This window comes from Denticeps clupeoides, chromosome 1 (genome assembly GCF_900700375.1).
Source record: "Denticeps clupeoides chromosome 1, fDenClu1.1, whole genome shotgun sequence".
NCBI classification, from domain to species: Eukaryota; Metazoa; Chordata; class Actinopteri; order Clupeiformes; family Denticipitidae; genus Denticeps; species Denticeps clupeoides.
The window spans coordinates 39,432,174-39,450,393 of NC_041707.1; the positions used below are offsets into that span (position 1 = coordinate 39,432,174).

General features: G+C 45.0%; 3 protein-coding genes and 1 non-coding gene across 4 annotated transcripts; all 4 read right to left on the reverse strand.

Annotated features, from left to right (window-relative positions):
* Window positions 1-2,605: 2,605 nt before the first annotated feature.
* On the reverse strand, window positions 2,606-5,203 carry LOC114793802 (uncharacterized). The gene is made up of 6 exons (XM_028985936.1): window positions 5,117-5,203; window positions 4,678-5,025; window positions 4,257-4,607; window positions 4,056-4,178; window positions 3,342-3,406; window positions 2,606-3,262 (listed from the first exon to the last, which is right to left on the reverse strand). The coding sequence occupies exons 1-6, from the start codon at window positions 5,160-5,162 to the stop codon at window positions 3,128-3,130; spliced, it is 1,068 nt and encodes a 355-aa protein (XP_028841769.1). The 5' UTR covers window positions 5,163-5,203; the 3' UTR covers window positions 2,606-3,127.
* A 4,796-nt stretch (window positions 5,204-9,999) lies between these two features.
* LOC114793897 (lymphocyte antigen 75-like) lies at window positions 10,000-12,138 on the reverse strand. The gene is made up of 5 exons (XM_028986047.1): window positions 11,778-12,138; window positions 11,338-11,694; window positions 10,844-11,170; window positions 10,627-10,721; window positions 10,000-10,546 (listed from the first exon to the last, which is right to left on the reverse strand). The coding sequence occupies exons 1-5, from the start codon at window positions 11,812-11,814 to the stop codon at window positions 10,448-10,450; spliced, it is 915 nt and encodes a 304-aa protein (XP_028841880.1). The 5' UTR covers window positions 11,815-12,138; the 3' UTR covers window positions 10,000-10,447.
* A 1,537-nt stretch (window positions 12,139-13,675) lies between these two features.
* On the reverse strand, window positions 13,676-17,192 carry LOC114794021 (calcium-binding protein 2-like). Its single transcript, XM_028986277.1, has 8 exons — window positions 16,586-17,192; window positions 16,324-16,365; window positions 16,091-16,238; window positions 15,568-15,598; window positions 15,140-15,283; window positions 14,310-14,419; window positions 14,075-14,222; window positions 13,676-13,936 (listed from the first exon to the last, which is right to left on the reverse strand). Exons 2-8 carry the CDS (start codon window positions 16,362-16,364, stop codon window positions 13,908-13,910), a joined length of 651 nt encoding a protein of 216 aa, XP_028842110.1. The 5' UTR covers window position 16,365; window positions 16,586-17,192; the 3' UTR covers window positions 13,676-13,907.
* Window positions 17,193-17,361: 169 nt separating this feature from the next.
* Window positions 17,362-17,435, reverse strand: trnai-aau (transfer RNA isoleucine (anticodon AAU)). The gene has a single exon. It is a non-coding gene; the product is annotated as a tRNA-Ile (tRNA).
* Between the last annotated feature and the right edge of the window lie 785 nt (window positions 17,436-18,220).

Here is an 18,220-nt window from a genome sequence, read left to right on the forward strand (position 1 = left end):
AGTCTATGTATCACGTCTTGATACGATAAGATGCCGAAACTGGGGCTTAAAAGGCTTTGAAAAGTAATATAATTTACATTTACAGAGTAGTGCCTGAAGCGTGAAAGTTCTGCCACCTGCACACGGTCAGTAACAGCGTCTTGAAAAGCCAGAGAAGAGTCTTTCAGTTCTTATCAAACCTCCTGAACGGAGAACTAGGAAGAACTGGATTAGCCTGGGTGGTACATGTCAACGTCCAAGTGAAGTGTGAGATATATACAATCAAATACGAGATTATTGCAGTCCAGTTCAAATTCAAATTCAAATTTTATTTGTCATACACGTTATGCAGTGAAATGCTTTAGTGACTGACACAGATCACAGTGAATAAAAATATTTTCTTCATAGTTGGGGTCCTAGTGAACCAGAACTGATCTCTTCATCGATGGTAACATGGAAGCACGTTGTAAGTCGCTCTGGATGAGGGCGTCTGCCAAATGCCTTAAATGTAAATGTAAATGTTAAATGTAAACGTAACCACAGTATTGCAAATATTGCAAGTATACAATGAAGCAATATGCAAATATTGCAAACATAACCAAATATTACACTTTAACCTAAAACATAAAATATGTGTAACAGGTAGTGTGGAGGTGTGCAAATGAGTGAAGTCAAAGTATAAAGTGACAAGTGAAAAAGAAAAAAAAAGAGTAAAGAGTCAATTCTGGGGGGTTTGATTCCAGGGTGATTGAAAGTGAAAGTGCTGGAGTGTATTGGAGTTCTATGAAGTGTTGTGTTTGTTGAGAGCTTGAACGGCCTGCGGGAAGAAGCTCCTCCTCATCCTCTCTGTGAGAGAACGTATTACCCCACTGAGGTAGTTTATTGGGGATCGAGGAAGTCCTTGGAGTTCAGCGAAGTCATGTGACTGTGGGAGATGGTTTAAGGACGCATCCTCCTTTTAAACCGAAACCGTTTTTATAACCGGCGTGGTCATTTGAATCCATTGTTCCGTTTTACATTGACATTTACGGCATTTGGCAGACGCCCTTATCCAGAGTGACTTACAATGTGCTTTCATGTTACCATCGATGAAGTAATGAGTTGGGGTTCACTAGCACCCCATCATCCACGTTTAACTGCTTTTGTTGTTGATAGGGTTCACTTAGATAAATCACCAGCTATTCATTTTAGGGATCGGCCTGAAGAGTCAGAAAATTCTGCCACTTTGAAATTGGCATTTGTTCATTGTGAATAATCTATCGATTAATGATATATTTGAGACCTGGAACGTTGGTGAAGTTACCTGAAGTTATCTTTATTGCGTACCAATCAATGAAACCTTACAACTAACATCACAACCAATGAGATATCGAACCATTTAACCTCACAATAAGTGCCTGGACACATTTCCAAAAAGTTTCCGTCCACATGCTGGTAGGTTGGTTCCACGGTAGGTTCCAAATCAGAGCTGCTGAGGTTCCTCTTGGGGAGATGGTAGACGCAGTTCTGGGTTCACACATCTGCAGGCCACAAAGCACTATGCAGTAATGTCTTGAAATGTCTTGGTGGCAACTTTGGAGGAGATGTCTTCTGGACTGGTCAATAAACTGATGTTTGTTGCATTGATTGGTTTCCATTATGTAGAATATCATAATTAAATAAGACATATGAGTGGCTGATGAGTTGCTGGTGTCTGCAGTGGAGGTTCATAAAGCACTGGAGGAAGCGTATTCATTTGCACTCCTTCCAGGCTATATTTAACACGTCTTGGTCAGAAGCAACACAAGGGGACTTCCTTCTAGCTGCTTGCAGAAACGCAGAAGAGAGTTATTCACTTTGCATTGTGTTAGATGATTTACTCTCATTAACCGCGCTCATTATTAATTGCATCGCTTGCAATGCACGGCATTGCACATCATCGCTAAATTTAATGCTGACCACAAATACGACACGCGTGTAATGTGCAGTCAGGTTATGAGTATTTACTTCCACGTTCATGACGGAAACTTGTCAATATTTTTGTCTTTGATCTTTGAACTGTCCGCTGTGTTTTAAAGGAATGCACGGTGTGGTTTCGGCTGCTGGCGGTAGAATTGCATGTTTTATCTTTGCAGTCGCACTGGTGGTGGGTTCTTTTGCGTCTAAATAGAGTGCAATACATATATATATAGGTCATCACATCTACGAATAACATCCTGTTTGCACCACAGGGTGGGTGGGAGGTGAGGGCCACAAGATAACAACGGCTGACCGGGGTGAAGACAGAGCGGCAGCCTCCATTTCAGTGAAACCACAAGACTCTTCCAGAAGTTCTCAGAAAAGGTTGGAGGTTCATTGTGGTGGGTTGCTCCATAGATTTGTTGAAATTGGTTCAATTAAGATTTAATAACATCTATAAATTGTCATATATATTTGCAAAATTCAACATTATCGATGCATGTGCATGTGTTTAATATACATATTTACACATCACCAATAAACACACAAATCAGACATTACAATATGTATGTATATGCATGTCAATATTATTTTAGATTATAGAATATATACACACACTCATGTACACACACTCATATACATATTTGTGCAGGTTTTCACTTTGGCAACATTGTGCTCCACTGCCCCCTACTGGACAACAGATGAACTACATGCAGGTAGTGAACATGATCATAATCTGAAGTGCAAGTGATTAATTGTCATATGTGCACCCCCCTGGGCTTCCCATTCTCAGTTCACGTGATCTGTGCAGCCAATCGATCAACACGTACCAAACGGCTGTGTGCTGATTCGTGATAATCACTAGCCAGTTTTTATAACCCGTTAAGATCGTGAAAATAACTATTCCTCTCTGCGGTCTGAGGACGGTTCATCATTTCTTCCCTTTGAGAAGCAGTGTGCTCGCGTGCATCGTTCCACAGGAAATATCTGCCTGCCCACGACACCACATTCATACCAATGTGTTGCCTTCGCACGTATTGTGTTTCACTTTAAATTCGATACCCGTTCAGATGACGCAAGTCAGGGTGCGGCATGTAAAAGTCATTCCCAGTGCTGAAAGGCCTTCCTTTTATCCTTGGCTTTCAACCAATGATCATTCTTTGAGTTTTTATTATGCATGGACTTCTCAGTCCATGGATCAACAAGGATGCTACAGATCATAGCTGAGTTTCAAACCTGAGTAGATATGGGTGTCTTCACTTTCCCAGCAAATTCTCTTGGCCTTTGATCCAATGCCTGTGATTTTCAGAGCAGCGTAGTTCATTTCAGGTTCCAGGTCTTGAAACTGCAGACAAAACCAAGGAGTTCAAGGAATTATACGCTGACCTGTGTGGAACGGCGTTCCATTTAGAATGTTCTCCCACCTCTCTTGGTTCTCTTGGTTCCTCTTTTTGACCACCTGAATATCTTCTTTGTGCCACTGCGTCCCCTGTATTCGAAAATCAGACACTGTTATTGAAGTGGCAGGGAAAGAAACGTCCTATTGTTAATTTTGTCCCATTGTTGTGACCAATTTGGCATGGACTTCACCACAGTTCTGAAGGTATGATGTGGCATCCGGCACGATGCTAGTAGTAGTAGTAGGTCGTTTAAGTGACACCTCCATGAATACATTTGTCTTTCCAGCACATCCCAGAGATGCTCGATTGGACTGAGATCTGGAGAATTTGGTGGCCATGTCAACAACTCAACCTCGTTGTTTCTCAACTTCACATTGTAGGAAGACCATGCAGAACATTGTCCACAGCATCACCCTGCCATCTTCTCATGTTGCATCCTGGTACCATGGATACCATCATGTAAAGGAAAACCTTATTAATACACCTTCTTCCAGTTCTGATGCTCACATGCCCATGATGGATGGCCATTGGACATTGTGGATCAGGCATCGAGTTCATCCATGCAGTCTATGGATGGTAGACCCTGACCACTGCACACCAAGAACATCCAACCAACTGAAAATAATTCTGATGTTATTCACATCACCGCTCGGTGGTCATGATGTTATGGCTGAGTTATGTATAATTCTTTTTTTGCAGATCAGGAAGTCAGCAGCTTCTCCCGGCGAAGGTTGTTACCTGTGCTGTGGTCAGAGCGGCGCTTCTTCTGTATCGCCAGGACAACGTTGACAATCACACTTAAAAACAGAGCTACCAGCAGGCAGAAGATCAAAATGAAACTGAAGTGGTTTTCTTTAGGATCTGCAAACCACAGGAAATATGAATCATTTGTATTTCATCTTTAAACTGAATAAAATGACAACAATTAGCTATCTTGACCTTCAATGTTTAAGTCTGTTCCATTTCCAAAAAGTATCCGGCCACACGCCGCCACGGCACAGTAGTAGGTTCCAGCGTCGGTGGTGCTGAGGCTCCTCTTGGGGAGATGGTAGACGCAGCTCTGGGTAGAAGAACCAGCCTCAGGGTTCTTCTCACACCCAGCACTCCTGTCTCCATGGGTGTAGATGATTCCAGGATGGGATCCTGGTGTTCCGTGTCTGAACCAGTACACACTGTGTTCTCCTGCACAGCCTCCAGAGACGACTGTGCAGTTTAGAGTCACGTCGTCTCCTGGAATGAATGACTCGGGTGCTGGGAGCTGCTTTATTATATCACTGCCATTTAACGTGCCTTGAAAAAAACAATAGTAAAAATAATGTGATGTAGTAACATTTATGTAATATTTAAATGAAAATCTTACCTTTAACAATCAGAAGTGTTCCGTCCCCGAATGTCAGGTCATTTAAAGACATCGCGACGCAGTAGTACACTGCAGAATCAGCAGTTTCCACCCTGGAGATGGTCAAGTTAGAGCTGCCTCGCCCCCTTACAGCCGAAAAGCGTCCGGTCTGCTGGAAGTGGCTCAGAAGAAACGGCGGTTGGTCGTGGGAATACGAGGAGATGATGGAACGAGGCTTCTCCCCAAGCGGCTGCACCATCCAGACATTCATTTCATGCTCCGGGCAAGGGCAGGTCATGCTGACCGTGTTTCCAGCATCAGCAGTCACCACTGACACTGGCTGGGTGACCTCTGATGAAACAGCTCCAACTACAAGAGAACAAAAGACTTTCAATACCAAAATAATCCACGTTTTACACTGATATCACGTTACCGTACCGTACCGTGAAACTACACTTACACAGAAAGACACAGATGAAAATTCTCCCGCTGTGCTTGATCATCATAAATGCCCTCTCTTCTGAAGAGGTGTGAACAACTTCTCTTCTGAAACAACATCTTTATGTGTGAAGAAGGGCCACGTCACTTACCGGATGGAAAACCGACACTTGCATCATTTATTTGTGGTTTTAATTTGACAGTGAAGTGATTTTCAGACACTGCAGTGAGACACTGCAGCACAGCACATGGTGACACAGTGAAACGTGTCCTCTGCTTTTAACCAGTCACCCTTGGTGACAGTGAGAACCATGACAGGCGCCCGGGGAGCAGTGTGTGGGGACGGTGCGTCCCTCAGTGGCACCTCGGCGGATTCGAACCGGCAGCCTTCTGGATACAGGAACTTTTATTAAACTTGCATGAAAGGTTTAGGTTTGGAGCTTAGGCTGGATGCAAGATGAGCTCAATTCTTCTAAAAAATAAAAATCTCTGTGTGCATCGATGCCCTCCTGTGGCAGAACAAACCCGTCCCACAACGCCACATACTCCTGATCTACTGATGAGCTGCTCCTCCCCAATCCCTCGATCAGTATTATTACTACTTACCTTATCTGGATTCATTACATTACATTACATTTCATTACATTTGCAGCATTTACCAGACGCCCTTATCCAGAGCGCCTTACAATCGGTAGTTACAGGGACAGTCCCCCCCTGGAGACACTCAGGGTTAAGTGTCTTGCTCAGGGACACGATGGTAGTAAGTGGGGTTCGAACCTGGGTCTTCTGGTCCACAGGCTTCTTATTCTGTTGCTGTGTGTTCTTCTGTGCTAATTCGTCCCAGTTTTTAACAATTGTTTTCATTTTTTGCTTGTGTCCAGCATTGTAGAAATGATTCACATTCCTCGTGCTTCTGGACAGTTTAGTCCCGTCAGCACGTCTCTAGACAAATTGCCTAATTGTCTAATGAAATGAGAAGAAACTTCTCCTTGACTTGACTTGCAAATTGCTTGTCTCCGGACCTACGACTCTAGACTTCTGCTCATGTTACCTCAGCTTTTCATAATTCCATTTCCATAAGCATAGATACAAAAGGTCCGGAAGGATCAGCAAACAAACTGCAGGCAAATGGATGCTTCAGGCCATGCTTTACGAAGTGATGCAATAAGAGACAACGCTTACATGAAGCAAACATAATTCAGGCAATACATCTGAAAATGTGGTGTGGCCTTACGTTTGGGAGGTGAAAAAGGTTTTAAGGAATTTTGAAAAGATCCTCATTTTCGGGAATGACTAGTTTGGCATTTGTGGCATGTGGCCACTTAATAATGATGATACATTTATTTTTTAATGCACGTTTCATTCAGACAAATCTCATAGTCCTACGTTTATTTCTGATATAGCCCAAAATTACACACAGTATGTCTCAGACCCTACAGTTGACACCCACCACACTTGACCCTTCTGCACACAAGGAAAAACTCCACCAAAAAAACAAATTGAGAAACCTTGGGAAGGAGGGATACAGGAAAGGGTAGTATTCCAGGGTAGGGTGAGCATTAGATAAGATAAGATAAGTTGTCAACTGTGAGGTCTTTGTTGTAGAGTCTGGCAGCGCTTGGAAGAAATGACCTTCTGAACCTCTCCTTCCCACATCGTGGGTGCAGCTGCCTGCCACTGAAGGAGCTGCTCAGTGCTGTCAGAGTTTCCTGCATGGGGTGGGAGATGTTGTCCAACAGGGATGACAGCTTGGCCACCATTCTCCTGTCACTCACCACCTCCACTGGGTCCAGAGGGCATCCTAGAACAGAGCTGGCCCCCCGGATGAGCCCGTTCAGTCTCTTTCTGTCCCCAGCGGAGATGCTGTTGCCCCAGCAGACCACACCGTAAAAGATACCTACATATCTTTGGAAACCTAGATACCTAGGTTTTTTAGATACCTAGCCTGCAGTTTGGTGTCAGTGCAGGGTTGATGATGATTTATCCAGGGAAGAAAAATGTCCATTAAAAATTGTCCATTAAAGACACTGTCCAGATAGGGACCCCTGAACCTGACATAGTAAGACATAGTAACACTTGTAGACTGGGATGCACCACAGGAATTGTTATATTTCATACGTAGGTTTTGGTCACTTGGTCAGATTATTGAGATCTTGTGGCCCTGTCTTCATGTTGGGTTTCAGACCAGAAGTGCGGAATGTGGTTTGCTTTCCAGGGTCAGAAAAGGCAGTATGTCATTACGTTTGGTCAAGGACTATGCTCCTACAAAGCTCCTCCAGCAGGCACCATGGACCACTGCAAGTAGGAGTCCTGGTCTAATGAACCATCTTTTAAGAGAAGATCCATATATCCATTTATACAGTAACTTCACTCTCCGTTCCCGAACTCAGTTTCTACACAGGTTCAGGGTCCATTTGCATGCATTTTGCTTGTTGTTTCTTTGGGGTTATTAATGTACACACGTATGAAAATGAAAATATGAAAAACCGGTGTAATACGAGCAGAACACTGAAGCAGGCCACCGGTGGATTCGTGCTCCCATGATGCTTTGCTTTGCCTCTACATACACCTCTGACATGTAGCGGTATAAAAGTCCTGCGGCTGTCAAGTCTGAGAAAGCTGGCTGATTTAAAGCGATATCATGGTAAGTGGCGTATTATTTATTCGTGGTTCTCCTTTCCTCTCCAATGTTCATGACACCGATTCATTGAACTTGAATCATGTCCTTCTTGCAGGAGTCAGGGCTGCTGTGTTACCTCCTGGTTTACTCAGGTCAGTGTTACTATTATTATTTTTTATTTTACATAATTTTTAAAAAACTTTTATGCCTTACAGTCCCTGCATTTAAATTTCAGTGAAAAAAAAAAAATTTTTTTTGCAAAACACAGTTGTCCAGTAGTGGCACGGAAATTCTATGGAATATTTGCCACTCTGCCTATGACTCTGCGAACTATAGCGAATGTAAAAAAGTTCAGAGTTGTTGTAGCTGTTCATGTTCATGTGTTGTTCCCTCCAACAGGGCTGTTCTCTTCATCTTCCTGCTTCAACATTATCGGGAACGTGTTGGATGGACTTTTAAACTTAGGAGGTCCCCAGATTCTCCTTTCTTCTGTTTTACTTGCATGTGGCATCACGTCTAGTGAGAGGTGTGTGGCGTGTTGTACATTTCAGTTTTTTTTTTTCTCTGTGGACGAGCAGGAAGCAGCGGCACTACAGGCGGGACCAGCGCTGGGGCGACGTCTGGGACCACGGGCGTGACCACGGGCGTGACCACGGGCGTGACCACGGGTGGAACAACAGGTGGAACCACGAGTGGGACCACAAGCTCCACAGCAGGCACATTATCAGTGCCGCTTATTGTCACACGTAAGAGATGAAATATGTGCGTGATAGGGAGGGAGAGGACGTCTAAAGACCTAATGTCTGTAATGTGACCAGTAAACAGGGATTGGCCATGGCCCAGATAACATGGCTACATGTCTTAGAAAGCCGAGAGCCATCCCTGATGTGACCACCTTCATGAAACGATCTGTTCTGATTGTTGACCAGGAATCCGAATTCATGTGAGTTGAGTTGATAACGGACAAGGACATGGATTGTAATGTTGGGTTTGAACTGGTCTGAGGTCTGTATTGATCTATTTCATGGCAGTGTGTAAATCAGGGATGGCTCTTGGTCCTCATTAAATGATGTTGGTGTGTGTGCGTGTGTGTGTTTGTAATGGGTTGTAATGTTCTGTCTTTTCACAGGAAGGAATCTAATCGTCCAAGTGAAGCTGAATTCAGGAACTACCGTGAATTTGAAAGACCCTTTGGTGAAAGCCTCCATCTTAGAGCAGGTGAGCTCTCCTCACACTCTAACACCGAAGTTTCTGTAGACACCAGAGGAACAGAAAACTAAACATGTGACCCGGCTTTGCAGATTAAACTGAAACTGAGCAAGCAGAACGTGCCAGCTGATGCCATCCGTAACTGGACAAGTCTTTCAGCTACAGTAGGCAGCTAGAGGGGCCAAGGAACTCTCCAGAAACAATCAGACAGCGCCATCACCAGTTCCCAGTAATCATTGTAGGGGCATATAGAAGCACATCTTTGATCAACATGCATTGAATTTTTTTCGGGGGGGGGCAAAAGGCATGAAATGTACTAAAGAAAAGTAGACGTCTTTCAGATGAAGATTTAATACAGATGTTTTATATGTTTCATTGTGTTCATTTGTCAGAAACGTCCATACAAAGTACCAAGTTACCGTCTTTTAAATGAGCAACGCATGAAGAAAGTAGCTAAACATGGAAATAAACAAATATTTGGGCACCCACCAACTGGAATCTGAAACGTTTTATTAAGCGAAATGGCGAGTGTGGCACCCATTTCACATGGGTGATCAGGACCCTTCAGTAGGTCACCAGCAGAACACACTGCCTGCCATATGAGTTTTGTTCTTTTTTTTTGGCCATGGTTTCAAGTTCATTTATTAAAGACATCCCCTTTCTCACAATGTTCCTCTTCAAACCGCCGTGGCATTACATTCCAGGGTGTTACTGCGTGGTCACGCTTCTGAAGATTTTTCAGTGTATTCGTGGCATTAAAAAAACGAGCCAGCGATGGCTGTCAGTTGTGGTTTATTACTGGAAGTAAATTTACATAGATGCAAACACAGAAAAGAAAAAACATGAAGTGAAGGTTACGTTGTCCTGTGAACAGTCTCCATAAATACTCGTCCACAAACAGTTTTTTTTTTCATCTATTTATCTATTTGTACTGAAAACGATTAAGTTAAGTTTACTGAAGATGCATGTAAAAGTTGTAAAAGCTGATGGATCTTATTTATGAGTTAAAGTTTAAAATATGCCCTGGTCAGTCGGATCAGGAGTCAAGAGACCTTTTTTGAATCTTGTGTCTCTGGCGGAACGCTGGTCTTCTTATTTCATGACTTCTTTTGGACTACAGAGTTACCAGCCCCACTCACTACCGTCGTGTCCCTGAGTAGTGTCTCCAGGGGAACTGTCCCTGTCACTACTGATTTGAAGGCGCTCTAGTTAATAGTGTCTGAAAAATTCCAAAAATGTAAATGATTTAGCTCTGGAGTGGTGGTCAGGTCTGTAGGACCCATTTCAGTTTTTACCAAAAAAAAAGTCTTAAAATGAATTAGAGTATCATATTAGAGTGTTAATTAGTTTTTTTTACATATATGGCCATGGATAACTCTTTCATGCACTGGCATCTTGCCGATAACTCACTTTAGAACATAAAGCAACTTGTGACCTGACTGCCCCAGGCAGACGAGACTTGTTCTATTACTAGTTGTAGAGCGGATGACGTCTCTGTGAGAAGATGTCTGCTGAAATCACTCGTCATTTTCCTGTCTCCTGGAGGGCCTGTCCATTGCGCTGCTCTATCCAGGTTACTCTGCTGTCTTCTGTCAGCCCACATTGCTGCAGTTTTTGCCGAATCTGAAAAGCAGAAGGTTTCATGTCAGCTACGGTACACGCAAAATAAATATATTTGTCCTCAATGAGAAACTTGGACTCACTTGCAGCAGGACAGTTCCATTCATTCCGGGATCTCTCGGGTCCAAGGAGGAGCCTGATGCAAGCCTTATCTTTATACGATACTCTAGCTTCACATCTGTAAAATACGGAAAAATAGAAGAAGAAAGGTAGAAGAAAGATAGAAGTTTGGTTGTGTGGATAGTAATAAAAGAACGTTGAAACGTTCAGTGTGTGAGGGAACCGGGCTTGTTTGCTCACCCCTGTAGCAGAAGAACGGCCATTGGGAGGTACAGGTGTCAGGAGACCAGGTGCCCCTGTAACCCAGCGATGCCACGGCACACTTTCCGCTGCCCGATGGCTGGTTGTCCGCCCAGTATTTGAATCCGCGGTCACTCTGGTCCGACCACTTCCACCCGTCTCTGAACATGCCTGTCCAGATCGTGGACGTTACCTTCCTCTGTATCTTCTGGTTCTCCGCCTGGTCCATCACGCTGACCAGGTCTGTGTAATAAGCTCTGCAATACGCCTGGGCCTCCGTCCAGTTCATGGCCTCGTTCACCATGACGTAAGGATCTGGCGCACCTTCTGAGAACAGAATGATGGAGATCATCAACCACCACCCAACCACTTATTAAAAAAAGTTCCCTCAACCTCACGCCCACGTAGTTGTGGCATCGACGTGGAGCTGAGGGATGGTTTCCCACCATCTTTTTGCTTTGCGGTGTCTAGTGTTCGTGTTTTGTTCGACTCACCGTCATAACAGGCGAAAGGACTTAGAATAAAACATCCGTAGTCGTTCCACTTTCCCGAAGTGTACATGATCACACACAACTCCATCACACCGTTGGGCTCCCCGGAATTCCAGTTCAGATACGGCACGCTCTTGTTGTCGTTGAAGGACCACCTCCAGACGTTCCAGTCGTTGTAGAGTCCGATCCAGGCGCTCCCGGCATAGTCCGCGGTGCTCAGCAGGAGCTGGACGTCCTCGGCGCCGTGAAGGGCCACCAGGTCGGTGTACTCCTGCCTGCAGAAGGCCTGCGCGTCCCCCCAGGTCATCAGCTGCGGGACGAAGTGATACTCGCGCAAGCAAACGGCCGAACCACAGCTCCCTGCGGGGGGGTCGCAGACGTAACAATGTAATGTGGCGGCGTCTGCCGCGCGGTGAGGGCCCGTGGCCGGCTGACATACTGACCTGCAAGGAGCAGAGCGAGAAACGTGCTCCACGCCATGGCCGCGAGTCCCCCAGTCGTCGCAGGACAACAGAGTCCCTAAAACAGTTCCGTTCCCCGGCGCGAGCCCATTTTCATCCGGTGGCGCTTCTTCGCCGCGTCGGACGTGACCTGAGGTGTCGCTTGACTGTAATCACGCACCCTGTCCTAATGTGTCTCTTTCTGCCATTTTGCATGCTGTCTCGGTGTTCGATTTTGCCTGAGCATTTGACTGTCACTCGGCATGTAATACCGATGTCCCATTCTCCTTGTGGTAGACCCGCCATTAAAAATGTCCTAAATAAGCACCGCAACAGCGTTCCGTAGCGAAATTACACTAAAGCCGTTGACAAAATGCTCAAACAATGTCCAAGATCAAGCTCTCTGAGAGACCAGTCAATTCTATACTGACAGTGATGAGATGGTACCCCAAGAATTTTCGCCCCGGCTTCGGGCATGTTCAGAGCGTTGAAGAGCCCTGGGCGGTCCTGTCGGGAGGGTACGAATGTTCTGTTCAGAATAAACTCGTACTGGCTGGCCGGCTTTCTTTTTTTTCTCGACTAGACTGTTCAGTTCCAACTATATTTACACGAACCCCCCCAAAAAAATACCGTACGTTCAGCTGAAATTGTGAGCAGGGGCGAGTGGAAACAACCGTATAATTTTCTACCTTTTAGCCGTGTAGACAAGGCCTGGTGCCATTTTACACTTGAAATGTATAAAGTTGGCCGAACGTATCTTCCCTTTCACAGTCGACGCTGAATGTTTCTGCTGATTGTTACGGCCGCGTAATCCGCGATCATTTACATAAATGCAAATGACAATCCTTAAATCATTTGCTGGTCAGATAAGCAGCATCAGCTGGTAAGCAAATCCTTGGAGGCTTCTCACACAGACCTGCCCAGGTACTGATGAAAAGACAATCTGTCACATGGCGACGTGCGTTCTGCGGACGAAATGAGCTTCTGTGGTTGACAAAATGCGTTTTGTGGATGAAATGAGTATTCAACACATGTTCTGTTGACAAAATGCTTGCCACCCGCCTCAGTTTGGTGCGCAATACGATGCGGCGTTTTTGATTTCTCTGTGATGGGGTGATGCTGGTTTGATTTTTTGACTGGTCCCACTTTTGTAGATCTAGTGAGAACACAGTACGACTCCCATTAGGTTAGAAATGATGTGTGTCAGAAGAGGATGGGCCTGCATTCGAATTCTGATCAGTGACCACTGGATGTTAGTTTTGAAAGCTGTGAAATATTTAATAATGCCATGTGTCTTGTATGAATTCAGAATTTCTTCATAATTCCGGTGGAGAAAAACAAGGAATTTTGGGCCATGTCAGACACCACGATGAGCATTAACTTTTTTATTTGCTCTGTAGGATAATTGGGTGTACAGTACAGGACAGTTTAGACACACCTTCTCATTCAATGTGTTGTCTTTATTTTCATGACCATTAACGTTGGTAGATTCTCACTGAAGGCATCAAAACTATGAATAAACACATGTGGAGTTATGTACTTAACAAAAAGTGGAGACCTGACCTCCACAGTCACCGGACCTGAAGCCAGTCCAGATGGTTTGGGGTGAGCTGGACCAACAAGTGCTAAACACCTCTGGGAACTCCTTCAAGACTGTTGGAGAAGCATTTCAGGTGACGACCTCTTGAAGCTCATCGAGAGAATGCCAAGAGTGTGCAAAGCAGTAACCAGAGCAAAGAAACTAGAATATAAAACATGTTTTCACTTATTTCACCTTTTTTGTTAAGTACATAACTCCACATGTGTTCATTCATAGTTTTGATGCCTTCAGTAAATGTAAATGTAAATGCATAGATATGCGACAACCTCCAGCCAATTGTGGTGCAAAGAAACAACTAACAAACATGAGAAATATTTTATTGCGTTTGAAAATATATTTTATATACACATTAGACAGTTATGTTACATTTTGTACAGGATACGTATACGTACAGCTTCTAAATATGTGAAGACACAATGAAGAACCAAGATTCCTCTATTGTTCATGCAGAAATCATATTTCCTCCTGGTGAGCACGCTTTTGAAGCAGGACTCATCTTCAGCCAACAAGAATCCATTTGTCGTTTCACGCAGTCAAGGAACTGAGAGCATCATGACGAACTCTGAGTAAGAAGTGTGAGACGATAGGAAGAACTATGAACATGAATCTTTCATTTGCATAACTATGAGTGTTTAATTATTGGCTATTAGTCCCTCAGTTCAGTGTATCAAACTGAGAAAAAAGGGGGTGGCCCCCTTACCATCAAAGTCCACAGTGCCATCCCCATTGAGGTCAATCTCTTTGAGGATCTCTTCCAGCTCTCCCTTCTTTAGCTTCTCACCCAGCAGGGTCTTCACCGCCTCCTTCATCTCATCCTGCGAGATCTTTCCATCTCCGTCAGTGTCGAACTGTGGCAAGAATGTGGAGAATGATGGCAGTGAGTGTACACGGAACGTGAAGCAGACCAGAGAGCACGTTGTGAGGTGAGAAAGAACCTGTTTGAAAGAGCACTGGAGCTCCTTGAGCCCTAGCATGTCCGCTGTCTCCCCCATCATCCTGGGTCCCATCAACTCGCAGAAGTCATCAAAGTCCATGAGGCCTCCCACTACACACACACACACACACACACACACACACAATCGAATTCAGTGATCGAATCACACACCTTCAGAACACATTGCTACTCATGTTTATCATGGAAATTCAAAGCAATAGGAGAGTAATGAGCTCATCAGTGGTGGCCTAGTCAGAAAGGAAGGTTCAGAAGGTTGCCGGTTCGAATCCTGAACCTCTGAGGCGCCGCTGATCAAAGCACCGTCCCCACACGCTGCTCCCCAGGCACCTGTCACGGTGCCCACTGCTTACCAAGGGTGATGGTTAAATGCAGAGGACAAATTTCACTGTGTGCACTGTGTGCTGTTGTGTATCACATGTGACAATCACTTCACTTCACACTCGCCTGTGAACCAGAAGACCCAGGTTCTAATCCCCTTACTACCATTGTGTCCCTGAGCAAGAAACTTAACCCTGAGTGTCTCCAGGGGGACTGTCCCTGTCACTACTGATTGTAAGTAGCTCTGGACAAGGACGTCTGATAACTGCTGTAAATGTAAATGTCTAAATGAAATGCGGTCTGAAACTCGTTGTTAACGAGTGGCCTCTAGTGGCCAAGGACGAAAATGCAACAAATTTTAAATGCAAAATGTCCTCTATAATACAAGTTCAACTGCAAAAGCAGTTTGAGATGAAAAATAAACGCTGTTCATTTCTTTGCGAGAATAAAGAAATGTAATGATAATCATACACAAGCATGTGCGATACTCACACCTCATTTTGATCTGCTGTATGATCTCCAGAAGCTCCATCTCGGTGGGCATGTATCCCATGGTCCTCATGCACTCTGCAAGATCCTTGTAATTCAGGTAGCCGTCTTGGTCGTAGTCAAACTCCTTAAACGCCTCGCTCAGCTCTGAAAAATACACGGTTGTCTCCTCTTTTCTCCTCTTCACATCACATTTGCATCGAATTTTTCTTCTTTAAGCTGTGTTGTTTATCCAGATGTATTTACATTTTTAATAAGTGACTTTAATAAAAAAAAATTCCAAAGACCGGATGTGAAATATGTAAGATAAGTATTGTGGGACCGGGATGAAGAGCTTTGCTTTGTTTTTGCTGTGATCACACGGCCATTGACTCTCTGGACAACGAGGGACCACGAGGGACCAATAGTCCTGTTTTAGCTGGGACACTCACCGTCAACTTCCGTCTGTGACAGTTCTCGCTCCTACAATGAGAAGAGCGTTTCGTTTAGTCAGAATGAAAACATGAGAAATATGACATTAATAATCCGCTATAAACCACAAGAACGACGTGGCCTGTACGTGGAATCCTGTGGAGAACGTGGCCTGGCGTTTCTACACAAAACTGAAAAACCCAGATCAAGTCCAGACTTGAGCACAGTGTGTAGGTATCATGAAGTCTGAGTGGTTAAAAAAGCCTGTGTGTGTGTGTGTGTGTGTGTGTGTTAACTGCATTGGTTAAGGGCTTGAGCGTAGTCAGACACACGCACGGAACTTTCCTGACTGATGTTAATCAGGCAGGACGCTGAGCTACGCTGGCGGGCTATTAATACCGCCGCCTCCGAGGGATTAACAGCCCGCTGGGTCGGCCGCCACTTCCTCCTCTCTGACTTTTGATCTGCGCCCCGATTGGTTGGTATTTAAGGTGCTCTCGACTGTGGAGGGAACAGCTTAATAAAGGAAAGAAGGGACGGTACCGCTCCGAAGAGGCTGTTGAGCACGTTGGTGTACATCTTCTCGTTGCTCTTCTTGGCCTTGGCCTTTTTGGACGTGTCCGACGCGGAGGACGAGCCCTTCCTCAGCGCCGGCTTCCGGCCGCCATCCGCGGCCTGGGCCGATTTGGCGCTGCGAGGTGGCGAGGCAGTAAAATGGTCATTTGTGAAGCGAGCATCTGTCACATCGCAACACTTCCCGATTGACCCCGCCTCACCTGTCTGTGGATGCCGCTCTCTCGACGGGCTTCTGTGACATTCTGGGGAGGTGAAAAGGTCAGGAAGGTTAAAAAAATGATAGAAATTCAGTCCTCTTAACGTCCAACTGCTACGGTTTGTATTACATGCGTTGCCATTTTTGTCATTTTGCAGCGTGTATTGCAACCATCATCAGCACCACATTGTGAACCGCGATTGTAGCATTTTTACGTCTTTACGCGGCATTAGCATGATGAAAAACAGGAATATTTCTCTCCTTACCTTCAGTCAGGAGACGGGAGACGTGGAATGAGCGAGCGTCCCGGCACGACTGACGGAATGCGAATGTCACTCAGACTAAGAGGTGATGACCCGTCTTAATGGCTACAGATTAGTGCAATAAGGCGCGTGTGCGTGGTGTGAGCGTTTGGTTGAGGTCACCTCACTAGTGGCTTAAACAAAATTAACGAATGCATTGGTAATAAAACAATAAATGCACCGTCGCTGTAAATATAAAACACACGAATCGTCCCGTATAAAAATGCCCTCACAATAAATGCACTCACTGTAAAAAAAAAATTGATTCTTGCCCTCCTCCCGCCTCGGTGGGAACCAAATGAGACGATGCAGCTGATTAATACACAGAAAGTGAGTGCACGGCACGCAGGAAAAACCGGAAATGCTCGTTCAACTGGTGAAAGAACACGGGCCTAAATACACCAATACAACTTAGAATAACTTTACTGGCATTAACAGAGAAATAATACAACCTATTCAGAATCATAGGAAGTGAAGTGATTGTCACATGTGATACACAGAAGCACGGCATACGGTGCACACGGTGAAATTTGTCCTCTGCATTTAACCCATCACCCTGTGTGAGCAGTGGGCAGCCATGACAGGCGCCCGGGGAGCAGTGTGTGGGGACGGTGCTTTGCTCAGTGGCACCTCAGTGGCACCTCAGTGGTACCTTGGAGGATCGGGATTCGAACCTGCAACCTTCTGATTACGGGGCCGCTTCCTTAACCGCTAGGCCACCACTGCCCCAAAATAAGTTGTGGCCAGTACGGAGTTCGAACCCGCGACCTTGGCGTTATTAGCACCACGCTCTAACCAGCTGAGCTAACCGGCTTAGGATCATTACAGCGGTAAAACGTTCGTTTACTGTGGCGTGGATTCTGTCCAGAAGCAGCAAAGCTGGGAGCCTGATTTCAATGGCAGGCGTGTCCTGCATTGATTGATGTTGAGGAGGCACAACGTCCCAAACGTCCCCCAGCATGGTGCCTTCACCTCAGCAGGTGAGAAGTGTGCCTTGTTCAGATGGTGCTCTGAGATCCATTGCAGGTCAACCCTGCGCACATTTAGGAAGCATTCTACTGACGCTTCCTTAATAATATACTCAATAAAAATATAATAACAATACTGGGTATTGACCTGATGTAGAGACTCTTCACCAGGACCTTCACAAAGCACCTTCTGCTCAAGCGGTCCCATCTGCTCCTCCAGCAAGCCTTACTTTTTATAGAAAACCCTGGGGAGAGACCTACTGGAGAGGCTCTTCACCAGGACCTTCACAAAACATCAGCAACGCTCCTGCAGTAGTCCTGTAACTACCGATTGCAAGTCGCTCTGGTTAAGGGCGTCTGGTAAATGCTGTAAATGTTAAATTATTATAATTATTATTATTCTCTCACAAAACGCGTCGGGCAGCAGAAACCGAGAAGCGCAAAACGTTGAATCGTTGTAGGTAGGACTGGTATTTATACAGCTTTGTTGTACAATGTTGTTGTCCTTGTCTGCAACTCATGAGACCACGCCCAACCATTTCCACCCGTGCGCAAGCGCGTGAACTCGGTGTAATATGAAGCACTCAATGTAAATAATTGTCCAAAACACCTGTGATTTTACACATGGGGC